This window comes from Thalassophryne amazonica, chromosome 10 (genome assembly GCF_902500255.1).
Source record: "Thalassophryne amazonica chromosome 10, fThaAma1.1, whole genome shotgun sequence".
In the NCBI taxonomy this organism is placed as follows: Eukaryota; Metazoa; Chordata; class Actinopteri; order Batrachoidiformes; family Batrachoididae; genus Thalassophryne; species Thalassophryne amazonica.
The window spans coordinates 99,895,395-99,911,736 of NC_047112.1; the positions used below are offsets into that span (position 1 = coordinate 99,895,395).

The 16,342-nt window shown below is 39.0% G+C and overlaps 1 protein-coding gene across 3 annotated transcripts in view; it reads left to right on the plus strand.

Annotated features, from left to right (window-relative positions):
- tubgcp5 (tubulin, gamma complex associated protein 5) overlaps positions 1 to 16,342 on the plus strand; it is a 69,901-nt gene that overhangs the window by 23,850 nt on the left and 29,709 nt on the right. For all 3 annotated transcript variants that reach the window (XM_034180616.1, XM_034180617.1, XM_034180618.1), the window contains 7 exons: positions 656 to 791; positions 3,347 to 3,464; positions 7,907 to 7,996; positions 8,152 to 8,245; positions 8,334 to 8,586; positions 10,429 to 10,631; positions 10,733 to 10,848. In XM_034180616.1, coding sequence (XP_034036507.1) covers positions 656 to 791; positions 3,347 to 3,464; positions 7,907 to 7,996; positions 8,152 to 8,245; positions 8,334 to 8,586; positions 10,429 to 10,631; positions 10,733 to 10,848 — 1,010 coding nt within the window. The remainder of the gene's footprint in view (positions 1 to 655; positions 792 to 3,346; positions 3,465 to 7,906; positions 7,997 to 8,151; positions 8,246 to 8,333; positions 8,587 to 10,428; positions 10,632 to 10,732; positions 10,849 to 16,342) is intronic.

Below are 16,342 nucleotides of genomic sequence, written 5' to 3' on the forward strand. Positions count from 1 at the left end.
TCAGGCAAAACTTTTCTTATAAGCCTGGATCCCATTTAAAGGTTTTGGGAGAGGCCATCAGATGGGGGGGGGGAGAATTGGTAGTTGGAGTTTAGGGTGTTGAAAAATGTTTTAGCATTGTGTAGAGGGTTTTAGGGTGTGGTGTGTGAAGTTTAAAGGTAGTTTTAAAATGTTTGTATTTATGATAAAGGAGAAACATTTGCAATGGAGGAGGTGGTTCAGTCCAATCAGGAGCAGAGGATAAAAAGTGGTGCCAGCTGGCTCATTTTGGGTGCGGCTGTTGATGGAGGCTGAGCTACTCCTTGGAATTGCTTTGAGTACTGGGCTCCTGTTGATATTGAAGAATAAAAAGAGATAAAAAAAAAAGACGGTTTCTGCTTGGTCATCACTGTTTCCAGCCGCTCACAGGTCGTCGATGTCACAGTGATGATGGCTCATTGACCTGTTTGCTTTGCCTCCATGAAGAACTTGCTAACAGATGGTCCAGTCATTAGTCCAACTTGGTTTTTCTAATCATGTTTTTAGCTTTCTGGTTTGTAACAAATGTGATACGCGTTCCGGACTAATTGTCATGGTAACCGGTCAGATATGGGAAAATATCAGTGGTTTATAATAGTTTTTGTTTGTTTGTTTGTTTGTTGTTGTTTTTTTTAAGGAGTGGTCTGAAGAAGAGAGTGATGATGAAGACAGTCAGCAGCCAATTAGTAGAGAGGATTCTGGGATCCAGCTGGACAGAACCCCCCAGGAGGACCAGGACAATGCCAACAAGACAGTTCCAGTGACATGGGCAGGTGTGAAGGGAACGTGCTGCAAATCTACAGTTTGCTATTTATGTAACAGTGTCACTGTGCCTGAAAGTCCTTAGTTTGGGTTCTTTCAGAAGGATGTTACATAAAAATCAGTTCTTAGATGCATCACAATGCGGCTATTTGATGATGAATCTGCATCAATTCACAAATGCCATAAATTTATAGATGTTGATCGCATAGGAAGGAACGCGGCAGGTGGCCACTGTTAAGCATTTTTCACATTCCTTAGGTAAACCTGTATTTCTATTTTTACTCAAGTAATTTTTTGAGCCAATAATGTACTTTATTTGCCATACTGCTTCATTGCAGTGAGTCTGCTCCAAAATATGGAAACTGAGAGAAAAACCACTTGTTTTTGGACGATGATAAATCAGACACCCCGCAGAACAAGAAGCGCCTAGTGTCATATTCTGACTACATCTGAACAGTTTTTAATTTCAAAATCTAAAACCAACAAAACAGTTATGCAACACATCACTTGTTGCACCTCTAAGAAAACCTGCTTCTAAAAAACAAACAAAGAAAAAAACTAGAAGCAGTCAGAGTGCCCTCTCCTGTCACCATTCTTTTGCGCTTGGGCACACTGTCCACCATCTCATCTAACTCACTCCAAAAATCTTCTTTCTACTTTGTCTCACAATCTACCCGTGGGGCATATGCACTGATGATATTCATCATCACCCCTTCAGTTTCCAACTTCGCATTCACCACTCTGTCAGACACTCGCTTAACCTTCAACACACTCTTAACATGCCCTTCCTTTAAAATGACCCCAACACCATTTCTCTTCCTTTCCACACTATGATGTAACAATTTGAACCAACGGTCTATGCTCCTGGCATTACTTTCCTTCCACTTGGTCTCTTGTGCACACAATATGTCTACCTTTCTCCTCTCTGTCATGTCAGCCACCTCTCTCTCTCTTTACCAGTCATGCTGCCAACATTCAAAATTCCGACTCTCACTGCCACTCTTAGTTTTCCTCTTCTCCTGCTGTCTGTGGACACATTTTCCCCCTCTTCTTCTTCTTCTTCACCCAGCAGTAGCCAAATTTCCACCAGCACTCTGTTGGGTAATGCCACCGGTGACAGTCGTTGTTAACCTGGGCCTCGAGTGATCCAGTATGGAAAATTGCTTTATTTTGGCATGTTTTACGTTGCATGCCTTTTCTGACACAACCCTACTCATTTATCCGGGCTTGGGACTGGCACTCAGAGTGAAATGGCTGCAGACCTCACGTGGCTGAGATTTTCCGAACCTCCTGCTTTCTATACTCATTTATCCGGGCTTGGGACCAGCACTCAAAGTACTGGCTGCACACCCCATGTGAGGAATCACAAGCGGGAAACAAGCCTGTGGATCAGAGGGCTATTGTGCCATCTCTGGAGGTTGCCCACCTTCCATGAAACGGAGAAACTGTCGGAACCCACAGGGTGCTGCACTCAGTGACCACAGTGGAGAAGAGGGTTGCCTAGCAGATGGAAGAATATAGCTCATCATGAATAAAGACATTTTTGCAGAGAAAACAGCTCAAAATTAATTTATTAGTGTTAAAAAAAGTATAAAAACACTCATCATACAAATACAACAATAAATAAGCAAGATAGATACTTGCATCCATGGAAGTTTATTTTCTTAAATTATTTTTCAATTTATGGGCAACCAAGCAGATCTTTTTTCTAGACGTGTATCCTAGTCTTTTCTGTTTATGAAGTTGCAGGAAATGGCTTCCATTTGATGTTTAAAAGGCAAATGGCTACAGCTTCTTCATTTTGGGGGGGGGGGTCCTCTGGTGACACCTCCCGCACCCAAGAGCCACTGTGCTCTAAATTTCTGGGGAGAACCCTCTGCTGCCTAGAAAGCTTTCAGGCTCGCTTTGTCTTTTTCTTCTTTGGGTGAATCATTGACGTATACGTTTGTATCAGTCTGGCATAGTCTCAAAAACAGCCTTGTATGCCACATGATATGCTGTTGTGCCTGACTGTCAATTTTAACCACATTTGTTTCCAAAGTTCACCGGATCCACATCAAAACAAGCTTTTAGAGAGCTCTTCGACTCATTCCAGAAAGGGCTGAGAGGGTGCAGGTTTTCTTTGCAACCACCCACTCCACCAGGTAATTTCACTGATGAACATCACTTTGAGCAGATGGAATCAGTTAATTAGTGAAATCACTTGGAGTGGGTGGTTGCAAAGAAAACCTGCACCCCCTCAGCCCTTTCTGGAATGACTTAAGAATGCAGACTAGCAACACCTGATCTCTCATTGTCGTACTTATTTTTTTGTGTCTGCGCCTTTATGTGGCCCAGCCTCAAAACATAATAGTTTTAATTCCAGGCCATCATTAGTTCATCATCCATTGAGTAATCCTGCTGGTGAACGACCAACCACTCCCTCTAAAATGGCACATTAAAAAACAGAACTTTTGTGAAGGTAATAATGGCAAAGAAAATCTGAGTCATTACAACACAAAGAGGCCTGTATGTTTTCTGTGTATTATGAAGGTTTATTGTTGAAGACTAGTTTGTGTCATTCCAGTGGGCGAGTCTGATGCCCGGGCCTGGCTTGAACAGCATGTTGTGACGCCTTACTGGGTGGCTCATGCACCTCGTTTTCCTCACAGCTTGCATTTGCATTCCAACCTGTTAAATGTTTGGTAAGATTTCTGCTGTTTGTATGCCTTTACTTGTAATGACATAAGGTGTAATGTTTTTAGACTGTTACAGCACAGATCTGTCCATCCAAACCCTGAAATGTGTATAGGTGATTAAAAAAAATCTAATTAATTATGAGCTTTGCTGTTAATTAATATACAAATAATGAATGTTTGAGTACAATGGTAACAATACGAGTATTTTAATGCATATTAGCTTCATTAAATAAAACATTCCTTTAACCAATAAAAATATACTGTACTGCACAAATGTGAAAACATTCATTATTTGTTTTATATGACACCAAAATAGATCCTTGTCATTTTATATTTTCCTTAAAATTAGACAAGTGTTCTTGGAACAGGAAGCCAAAAGCAGCAGAGCACAGATGACTGTATCTGCTTGGCAGGCTGCTGATGCACTACACTGCTCAAAAGCATGTCAACGCCTCACAAACATTTGGTGGAGTGTGTGGAAGCATATGTTTCCTTTCCTCGATCCAGCGAATACTCGGGATAGGAACTTTCCATAATAGGGTCTATTTAGTTGTCAGATTCAGGGGTGGGCAATAGTGTGCCATGAATGGCCGAGATAGTGCAGGTTTTCCTCACTGATCACCTCAGCAGGTAGACCTGATCACCTGCTGTGTATCAGCAGCCCGCCAGGCGGATACACAGTCATCTGTGCTCTATTGTTTTTGGCTTCCTGTTCCAAGACTACCTGTCTAATTTTAAGGAATATTTATATTATAATAGGCAACTGGCTTCTATGTGCATGCGTGTGCATGGCTTTGATCATGCAGAAACCGGGAAAAGCTAACATTTGCCGTTTAGTATGCTTAGGTATTTTGGGTCAAGGATGAACGCTGCAAAATGTTTGGAGAAATTAGGAATTTTTTCTAACCACTAAACAATGGACATTGTGCTGCAATGCACCATGGGAGTCGGGGTTTTGGGATTTTAGATGTTATTGTGGCTACTTTAAACCAAATGAACTACAAAAACACAAAACAATAACACTGTTAGTCAGTTTAGTTAAGTGTCATGTTGCCGTTACCATGAGTGAAGAGTATTGCTTTTGGTGTCTTTGTTTGTGCATGTTTAAAAATTAAAAGCACCTGCTTTTAGCAAAATGCAGAAAAAATAAAAAGCTCTGTATGCTTGTGACCAGGGACAGCTGACATTTGCAGTTTGATATGCTTATATATTTTGGGTCAAGGATGAATGGTGCCAAAACGGACCGTTGGTAGGACTAATATTTTTGGAGAAACTACAGAATTAGCTAACGTTGCTAAATACATTCTGAACTAACACACCATTCCAGCAGGGGGCAGTAAATCCTCTTTATATTAAAAGCGTGAGTGTGTGCGTGAGTTCATTTAGTAAGTCCAGTGTAAGTACATAATTGTAAATACGTTAAAAATACATGGATGATGCAAGAAATTCAAAACACTTATTTCCATTGTGGTACATTTAAAAAAAAAAAAAAAAAAATCAAATGACAAAATAGAAGTAATAGTAAAATATATTAATAATAGTAATTCTGATAATAATAATAACTAGCCTTTTGCCTGTTGGAGATCCACGGGCTCTAGAATGGGTAATGTTTGTAAAATAGGTAGCTGACATTTTTCAAGGGTGGTAATAATTTAAGCAAAGTTTGTATATGAATTGGAATGGCGTGTAATTCCAGAACATCCATGGGCAAGACGCTAGTGTGTGTATATACAGTTGTATGCAAAGGTTTGGGCACCCCTGATAATTTTCATGATTTTCCTTTATAAATCATTGGTTCTTTGGATTAGAAACTTCATTTAAATATATAGTAGATGAACACACTGATATTTGAGAAGTGAAATGAAGTTTTTAGTATTTACAGAAAGTGTGCAATAATTAAACAAAATTAGGCGGGTGCATAAATTTAGGCACCCTTGTCATTTTATTGATTTGAATACATTTAGCACTAATTATTGGAACACAAAATTGGTTTGTTAAGCTCATTGACCTTTGACCTCCTTACAAGGTGAATCCAATCATGACAAAGGGTATTTAAGGTGGCCATTTGCAAATGTTTCCCCTCTTTGCATCTCTTCTAATGAGTGGCAACATGGAAACCTCTAAACACCTCTCAAATGACTTGAAAACAAAGATTGTTCAACATCATGGTTTAGGGGAAGGATACAAAAAGCTATCTCAGAGATTTCAGCTGTCAGTTTCCACTGTGAGGAGCATAGTGAGGAAATGGAAGACCACAGGCACAGTACGAGTTAAGGCCCGAAGTGACAGGCCAAGAAAAATCTCAGATAAGCTGAAGCGAAGGATGGTGAGAACAGTCATAGTCAACCCACAGACCTGCTCCAAATACCAACATGATCTTGCTGCAGATAGTGTCACTGTGCACAAAGAGATACTGTATGATGCTGTAATGCAGAGGAAGCCTTTTCTGCATACACCACCACAAACAGAGTCGCTTGAGGTATGCTAAAGCACATTTGGACAAGCCAGCTTCATTTTTGAATAAGGTGCTGTGGACTGATGAAACTAAAATTGAGTTATTTGGACATAACACAGGGTGGTATGCATGGCTGAAAAAGAACACAGCATTCGAAGAAAAATGCTTGCTACACCTACAGTAACATTTGCAGGGGGTTCCATCATGCTCTGTGGCCAGCGCAGGGGCTGGATCTTTCAACAAGACAACGACCCTAAACACTGCTCAAAATCTGCTAAGGCATTCATGCAGAGGAACAAGTACAATGTTCTGGAATGGCCATCTCAGTCCCCAGACCTGAATATTATTTAAAATCTGTGGTGTGATTTTAAGCGGGCTGTCCATGCTCGGAAACCAACAAACCTGAGATGTTTTGTAAAGAAGAATGGTCCAAAATACCTTCAACCAGAATCCAGACTCATTGGAAACTATAGGAAGAGTTAGAGGCTGTTATTTCTGCAAAAGGAGGATCTACTAAATATTGATGTTTTTTTTTTGGGGGGGGGGGGGGTGCCCAAATGTATGCACCTGCCTAATTTTGTTTAAAGAAATACTGCACACTTTCTGTAAATCCTATAAACTTCATTTCACTTCTCAAATATCACTCAGTCATAGCTGGTGCCCAAACCTTTACGTGTGTGTGTGTGTGTGTGTGTGTGTGTGTGTGTGTGTGTGTGTGTGTGTGTGTGTGTGTGTGTGTGTGTGTGTGTGTGTGTGTGTGTGTGTGTGTGTGTGTAAAATTAGGGGTGGGCAAACAAAAAATCTTAATCGCATTAACTCAATGACTTTATGTGATTAATCATGATTAATCGCATGGTATATGTGAAACCCAAAAATGAATTCAAAAGCTGCTTAAAAGCACAGTTTTATTTAAAAATGTAAATGAACGTTGCATATATTTGAAAATGTAAATTTCAACTGAAACACTCTAATGAAACCAAATATAAAACCACTGGCAGGTCATTTGTTATCCTGTTTCATATCAAAATGAGAATCTGTAAAAATAAATAAAACAGTAACCATTGTGATGGTACCTGAGACTTGTATAGCTTCGGTGAAACACAAATTCTGCGTTGCAATGATTACAGATAACTTTGCTTTTCTCCAATGCACCATCTGTAGAACTTTGTACCGAAAATGTCCATTCAAAAGTTCGGCGTCTTTCTGCATTTTGTTTTGTTGTGCATTGCATAGCCTGTACTTTTCTCGATCCTCGTGTCGTTTTCTGTATGAACTCGGCTATCAGCAGGAAGCAGCAACATAAGCTCGCTCCCGACTGACGCTTTCAAAATAAAAGGCAACGAACAACAGTCATAAAAGGGTTAAAAAAAACAACAAAAAAAACGCAGCGTTAAGGTGAGGAACAAAATTGTTGGCAATAATGACCTCAATAATTAACGCAACGTTAGTGCGTTAACGTTGCCCAAAGTATTGGAACACTTGGTATTTCACACATTTTAATTTGTTTATGCCATTTCAAATACAAAAAACAAAACAAATCAAAAAGAATAAATAAATTCAAAAATTATTCTCCTTAAACTTGCATGTAAAGCAAATCTCCATAACATGTTATAAATAAATAAAATAATGAATGAATTATATATATATGGGAGGGGGCTCTAATGATTATCTGTGGGAAAATTAAAATATTTGTTGGGTTTGTTTCTGTTACATGTGTCACAGAGGTCTCAAACGAGCTGTCTCTGGCCCCAATAATGTTTATAGCAGGAGGCCAGAGGACACCTTTCCTGGCTGGTGTATTGATTTTGAAAGATTTTTTTTTTGTTCACACTATTGGTTTTCATTCGAAAACCTATAGTCTGTGGACTAAACCTTCAGTCTGCGATCTGAATAATGTAGATTATTCACGATTTCTTGTCTGTTAAGAGAGGCATAGAGCAATTATAAAATGACTAATTTTCTGCATATTTATGTTTGGTGTCTGTCTTCGTAGGGATCAGCATTTATATAACACTGATCCATTGTATCTGCCAGAAGAAAAGACCTTTGTCACAGAGACCCAAGTAATCCGTGAGGCATTGTGGTAAGACGCATTGTTGCTTCAAGAGAGAGAGAGAAAAATGACTGTTGCCTGGTCAAATTTAGAAATACATTTTTCATACTTTCTCATAACTTAATCATATAGGTTAATTTTTGTCATGTGTTTTTGAGCAGTAGATTGTGTGCGTTATGTTTCAGGCTTCTGTCAGGAGTTAAGAAACACTTTATATTCCAGCACCATGATGGAAAAGTGTCCGTAAGAAGTAATGTGGTGGTGACTCATCTGACGAGTGTGAGTTGAAAATGTCAAAAGTAGTTGTAGATTAAGTAAATGTTCTGTGTGACATGTCTGCTGAGCAACCAGCCTCTTTGTACTGCAGAACTGTCTACACTCTGTGCTGGAGCATATCGCGGTGTATGGGCAGGCGGTCTTCAGGCTGCAGCGGTTCATAGATGAGGTAACGGGTCACAGCTCGGAGCATTGCCCACCAGGATCCACTTCCTCTCACAGCTCAAGAAAGGGCTCCGATCCTCCCTTCAGGACCTATCAGGCCTTCGTCTGGGCACTCTATAAGTACTTTACCGGCTTCAGAGAGGACCTGACCACAATTGAGAAAGAGCTGATATGCAATGGCAAGTGCACGTATGTGTGGATGTGTTAATACAGGCACGCATTATATCAAATAATTCTGATAATACAGCTAACCATTAGGTAAGACTTCTGACCTAAAATGGTCATAATTAATCAGAACTAGTAATTGTTTGATAGGGGTGGGCGGTATAAATGGTAGACAACATAAACTATATAAATTTGCTCAGTGGTCGGGATTTTGATTATACCAGGCAGCCGCGATAGCGCTTGTTCATGACGTCACTGACTTGCATCAAAGTGAGAACCATGGACAGTGTCTGTTAAATTATACCTGATTAAGCCCGAGTCATCAAATAAATGAGCCACGGTGTGTGTCTTAAAAACAATGTAGCACATACAGTCAACGTAGAGCAGGCAGCTCTGTGGACAAGCAGCTGTATGTAGACTCCGGTTGGAATCCTGTTTGTGCTACCTGTCTGTGTCTTTTCCAAGGACATGCACACATGGGGTCAAATACTTTGCATTGTATTTAAATACAAATACTTTACATTTTTGAAATTCAAATACAATACTTTGTACTTTTTCAAATACAAATACTTTATATTTAGAGTATTTCAAATACAAATACTTTCCATGAACTATAAACAACAAATCAACACAAAACTGATAAACCGATGCCAATTTATTGTGAAAATAGCATGACCAAATACTATTGATAAGTAAAGGATTGAATGTTTTATCACAAATTCACTATTATATCACAGGCAATAATCAAAACTATGACAATCTGTATTCAACATGGTGTCACAGAGATTCCCAAGTTTGAAAAGTATTTGGAAATACTTGGATCGGCGATGTATTTGAAATACAAATACTTTGAATTCAAAATCAGAAAATACAAATACTCCGAAAAATGTATTTAAGTATTTTCAAATACAAATACTTTTGTATTTGGCCCCATGTCTGAGGACATGTCATCAACATTGTCTCAGTCCACCCAGCTGTAAATGCGTACCTGCCTCAGCCGGGGAAATAAACTGCATCGCCCTGGCGACCCCGTCCAGGGGGCATTGTAGATTCTCATCCTATTGAGGCTACGAAATCTAGAGTTTAGCATCAGCGTCAGCAGGCTTCAGGGGTCTATTTAGGACTTCTTTCTTCTGCTCTAAATACACAACAGCCTTATTTAATTAGCACAGATCAACAGTGAGCTTCAGTGTCCCTCTATTTGATAAGCATCAGAGTTTCACAAACATTTTTCCCATTGGTTCAAATGGTACGTGTGGTATAACCTTCCTCTCAGTTAGCCAGGTAGTGTTTTCTATAAAAAAAAATAAACATGTTCATCCCATTCCACACCAACATCTGTTTTAGAGTTTACAGGGGCTTAGCCAGAGAGAGGAGTCGAAACGGCCCTGACACCCCCTCATTGGAGTAAAGGTCCACATTTGAATACATTTTTTACATACAGTAATAATAATGATCATAATGATAATGTATTTTTAACAACTGAAACATCATTCAGATTTGAGTGTCCTTGTTTTACTGTAAAATTTATGCATTAAATTAAATTGATGTATAAAAATCTGGATATTAAATTTTATAAAATAAATGAAGGTATTTTTTTCTAAATACATAACAAAGCATGTACAATGGATTGAGTTTCATATTTATTATATTTAAATTTCTGTGCGTCAGATTATACCACAATAGGAATTTTAAGTCATACTGTTCTGCCCTAATGTTTGACCTCTTGGAAACGAGATCGTGGTATAGAAATGATATCGCTGTGCCTCAGGAATACAAAATAACTTGATATTTGAGTCAATGCCAATGATTCTCTCATTCCAGTCTATGTCTGATTCAGTTTTTTTGTTTTGTAGATGAGACGATGACTTTGTCTTCAGTCTTGGAGCGACTCGGCCCTCACTTAGCGCAGATTAAAGTGCTGCACAAAGTGTTTTGTACCGGGGTTGCTGAAGTGCCCCCCGAGACGCCGAATGTTGTGCGGGCATCGCACTTGCTTAACACTCTATATAAAGCCATCATAGAATACGACAGCGTCGGGGAGGCATCTGAACAAGCTGTGAGTTTGTCCTGAAGGCTGCTGCTGCTGCTTCTTCTTCTAACAGTACACAAAGTAGTGATCATGTATCCTTAATAAAGACTCTGATTTGTCTTTGCTAGGTGGCTCTGTTATTTTCTCTGTGGACAGAGACGGTCAGGCCATATTTGGAGATTGTGGATGAGTGGATTGTTCATGGTCACCTGTTTGACCCTGCCAAAGAGTTCATTATCCAAAGGTACATGTAACATTCTCACTTTCTGGGCTTGTCAACAGTTCATTTGCTGAATTAAAGGTTTGACTCATAAAGGTGTCACCACAGTAGACCTACAGATTCCAGGCAATGTGTTGTGACATGTCCGGTGAGGACATCAGTAAAAGTAATACTGCTCCAGCATTAAATGTGCTGTCTTTTTCAGAGGTGGAACAAAGTCACTGTCAAGTTATTCTCAAGTCATCAATCTGCAAGCCCCAAGTCAAGTCTCAAGTCAGCTTGCAAACAATTGGTGGTCATTATGACTTGGGACTTGCTGGTTCGTGACTTTGTCCCACCTCTGGTCCTTTTATTAGTCCTCCAGATCAAGGACTGATGCTTTCAAGATTCTCTTGCGGGGAGCGGTCCAGGGATTTCCTGAAAAACCGTTCATGGAATTTTTCAGAAATTTGGTACAAACAATCCTTGGGGGAATGTCTGATCATGGTAAGTTGGACTTCCTGATTAAATCACTGTGGGCTCCCAAGAACAGCAAAACGTGCCATTTTTCACACCGTTAGATTTTATTCTAGAATATCTGTCCAATAACTTTTTATCCCTGGCTGGCCGATGGCCTGAAGGGGTACTGTGTTGTGGCAATGTCTGTCTTGTCTGTTCTGATATCAACTCTCACACTTTTAGGAGGAATTTTGTGAAACTTGGTACAAGTCCTTGTTATAGGTTGATAATACGCACATTTTCATATTGTTTGAGTTGGGCCCATTTTACCAGAGTTATGCCCTTGATTAACAAATCTAGACTCCGTGTGTTTCATGAGTGGTTTGCCTGCATTCTGAAATCAAGTCTTCTCACACTTTTAGGAGGAATTTTGTGAAACGTGGTACAAGTCCTTGTTATAGGCTGGTAATATGGATATTATCATATTGTTCAAATTAAGGCACATCATAAAAAATTCCTTTTCATTTATATTTTTCAGTGCAGAGTCTGAATCAACAGGTTAACTTTGAAAAGTAATATGTTTATTATTCTATCCTGTGATTCATTAGCAAGAAATGTTTTTATTGATTTATTAAAGAAATTCTTAACTAAAATTAGCTTATTTTACAGTTTTTGCATGCCAAGATGTCATTTTGTTCACTTCTCAATATATTATTGAAAAACTGCTCAGTAACTTTTTTTTTTGTCTATAACTCTGCATAGATATTCACTGACCTTCAGTCGTGCTAAAGGTAAAAATTCACCATCTGCTGATTTTCTCAACTATTCAGTGAATTTTTCTGAAATTTTGTACAGATGGTGATTATCATTACCTGATAAGTTGGACTTTCTGATTGAATCCCCAAGGTTGCCACAGAAGGGTAAAGAGTTTCATCCAGTGTCAGTTTACATACCATTGCCTTTGTAGCGTATACACCCAACCCCAATTCCAATGAAGTTGGGGTCTTGTGTGAAATGTAAATAAAAACAGAATACAATGATTTAGAAGTCCTCTTCTATCTATTTTCAATTGAATAGACCACAAAGACAAGATATTTAATGTTGAAATTGATAAACTTTTTTGTGCAAATGTTTGCTCATTTTGAAATGGATGCTTGCAACATATTTCAAAAAAGCTGGGACAGTGGCAACAAAAGACTGGGAAAGTTGCCGAATGCTCAAAGAACACCTGTTTGGAACATTCCACAGGTGAACAGGTTAATTGGAAACAGGTGAGTGTCATGATTGGTTATAAAAGGGGCATCCCCAAAAGGCTCAGCCATTCACAAGCAAAGATGGGACGAGGATCACCACTTTGTGAACAACTGCGTGGAAAAAATAGTCCAGCAGTTGAAGAACAATGTTTCTCAACGTTCAATTGCAAGGAATTCAGGGATTCCATCATCTGCAGTCCATAATATAATCAGAAGATTCAGAGAATCTGGAGAACTTTCTGCATGTAAGCAGCAAGGCCAAAAACCAACATTGAATGGCCGTGACCTTAGAACCCTCAGGCGGCATTGCATTAGAAACTGACATCATTGTGTAAAGGATCTTACACTGTGGGCTCAGGAGCATTTCAGAAAATCATTGCCAGTTAGCACAGTTTGTCACTACATCTACAAGTGCAAGTTAAAACTCTATCATGCAAAGTGAAAGCCATATATCAACAACATCCATAAACGTCGCTGCCTTCTCTGGGTCCGAGCTCATTTGAAATGGACAAACACAAAGTGGAAAAGTGTGCTGTGGTCTGATGAGTCCACATTTCAAATTGTTTTTGGAAATCATGGATGTCGTGTCCTCCGAACAAAAGAGGAAAAAGACCATCCAGATTGTTACCAGCACAAAGTTCAAAAGCCAGCATCTGTGATGGTATGGGGGTGTGTTAGTGCCCATGACGTGGTCAACTTACACATCTGTGATGGCACCATCAATGCTGAAAGGTACATCCACGTTTTGGAACAACACATGCTGCCATCCAAGCAATATCTTTTTCAGGGACTTCCCTGCTTACATATTTAAAGATAACCATGTGACTTGTGAATATGGTTAATGGAAAAAATAAACTTATAGTTGGAATTTAGCGGTAAATTTTGGCTTCACAAAAAGATTGTGATGATTAACAAAATTAAATTAAGCCACTTTGAGCATTAACAACAAACCCTTCAGCATGCTAGATACGATTTCACTTATCTGAAACCCTGGCTTGGGTGATGTCAACGGGTTCGAAGTGGTCTGACCCAGTCTCCTGGTGGAGTTCTTGCCACCAGACACTAGGGGAACTTGTTCGTTGGCCTCCTTTAATGACCTGTGTCAGATTAACCCAGCAGGTCTTCCAGATGACTAGAGGCATGACTAACATTTCTTTTCCCAGCACACTCAAATGTGGGTGTTCGGCAGCTCCGTGAAAATTTGATTCACTGAAGCCAACTGAGGAAGGCTTCTCTCATGATTTTCTGACAGAATAATGCTACTTTGGTTTCCAAAAAATGGTGGGAAAATCAATTAAAAGCGTTGGAAAAATTCAAAAAGGCTTGAGACTTGACACAAAGAAAGTTGTCAAGCAAAAACCTAAAGTTAAGAAACTTCAGTGCTGCATGCCAGAGCAAGAACCTCACAAATTCTACCAAAAAACAGAGAAATTGTCCTTAATTTTGCAAAACTCGGGTGACTTATTAGATATTTGGAAAATTAGCTTAACTTTCCAACTTTGGAGTATCCAAAAAAAAAAAAAAAAAAGTGGCTAACAGAAAGGCAGGAGTAAAACAAAATGAGCCTAAACCACAGGCAAGAAAGAAGAGCGGATTAAAGAGAGGAATAAGAGACTGTAAGAGCCTGGTCTTTTGTTCCAGGGCCCTTTTTAAAGGAGGACTCGCACATGGCTATAATCTCTGCCTACATTGTGTCAGATTGCTTTGTAAGAAAAGAATACAGTAAATTAAAATGACCTTTCTTTGACTTTAACGTACATGCCTGACTGAAAATGATCTTCTAACTAAACACACCACAGGAAGAAACACAAAGTGGTTGAAACAGTCTGTACTGGGCACGTGAATCTCATCACTACAATGATTCGATACGCACCTTGATACACTACCAGCGATACGATACATATAGCGATACGTGACTATGATTCACCCGTCCCTGTTTCGATGTGATTTGATGGCGATTCAATTCCTCACGATGCAATACGATGCGATTTGGTGCAGTGCGATTAATGATGGGTATTAAGATTTTGTGTAGCGATGCCATTATCGATTCCGCTTATTGATCCAATTCTTTATCTATTCCCTTATCAATACTTCTTTTGAATTTTCTGTGTAGGCTTTACAGGTTTTCTATGTCAACATTTTATCGAGTCTTAAAGTAAAGAAATATGAAATTGGTCACTGGATCCTTGATCTCTGGACATAAATAAAAATCAATAAAATCTGTACGTGGTCACTGGATCCTTGATGTACATGATGGATCCTTGATCTCTGGACAGAAATAGAAATAAACAAAATCTGTAGTTTCTGTCAAAAGCATTTCCTTTCATATGTTAATGACACAAATGCAGTGGTGGACACGGAACCAAAAAATTAACTTCGATAACAGATAATTAGATAACTGAAAAGTTATCTTTGATAAAGATAAACCGATAAACCACCCAAAAATGTGTCGGAAGTTACAAATAACCAATAAATTCCAGTATTGTCTCTGGTCGGGAGTGGAGTTAGCCTATATTTAGGGGTGCTCAAGCACCCCTAAATATATTTTAAACACACCTAAAAAAAACTTATATGCATGCTTCTATACTACTATTTTTTTAAACAACCTATTTCAAGCATTATGCCAAAATATGTATTACAAGAACACAGTAATTTGATCATCTCCCCTTCTTGGGCAAATGGTTCAATCCACGAAGTGCGCCCACATTCATCTCCCTCTCTCCGTCCGCAACTGCGTCTGCTCTGGCATGTGTTTGTGTCATGTGGTCCTGCTGCGGGTGGCGCTGTCCTGTGAGCACTGGTGGTAACCTTGCCCAGCCGCGCTGTCAAGTGATTTTTTTGTGAGGTATTTATTCACAGTTTATGTGTCTGAATGTGAAGAGCAAGTGCAACTTTCTGAAAAGTGCTCGTTTTACTCACCTGGCTACCTATTGCTAAACACAGTATATTGCTCTACAAATTAGTGCGCGCTGTGCGTGGTCAAATGTAAGATTGATTCAGTGTTGTGTTTTTTTTTTTTCTCTTTCAACTAAATCCTCTTGTCAGCTACTAAATGGTGCTGTGGCCCTTCAATCTGTGTAGCTACCATTAACAAATCACTCTCCTACATCAAATACCAAGTACACAGATCTGACCTTTAAATGCTTAGTTAAGGTCCTTAACTAAACATTTCAGAATTAAGACAGTAAATTTTACCACAAAGTTTAATGCACAGCATGATAATAAGTGAATAATTTAAATTCATGCTAAAAAGGCATAAATCATAAAACTCATTTTGTATTTTTATTTGTTGGCAGTAAATAGCAAACCTGCAGTGCAGTGATGGATATCAGAGCATTTTTTTTTTTTCCTTTCCAAAAGCAAAAAAAGCTTCAGGTGAGGTTTGTGCACTCTATAGACCTTATGTGATAGTAGATATGGACATTGAGAATAGCAAAGGGTGGAAAGTGAAGCTAAGGGTAAATTGAATATGTTTATCAGACTGTGGAGGTGTCTTACTTGTGTTACTGGTGTTTTGGTATGAATTCTGACTTAAGTCACACATTTTTATTTTTCTTACTTTTAAGGACTTCATTTGATCTTGTCTGTCCTTTCTATGCTCTGCTGTTAATTCAATAAATAATTCATATTCATATATTTCTTATCCTGAACCCATTTATGTGCAGTATACCATCTGTGTTCTCCATCCAGCCTTATAGTGGAGTGCTGCTGTAGCTGTGCTAAACCAGGTCCTCCTGCACACGGCACTAAACCTCACTGATCAGAACAATTGCAACTACTGTATTTTTATGACTTCAACGTGGATGTGCGTGCTGCCAGAAAAACCG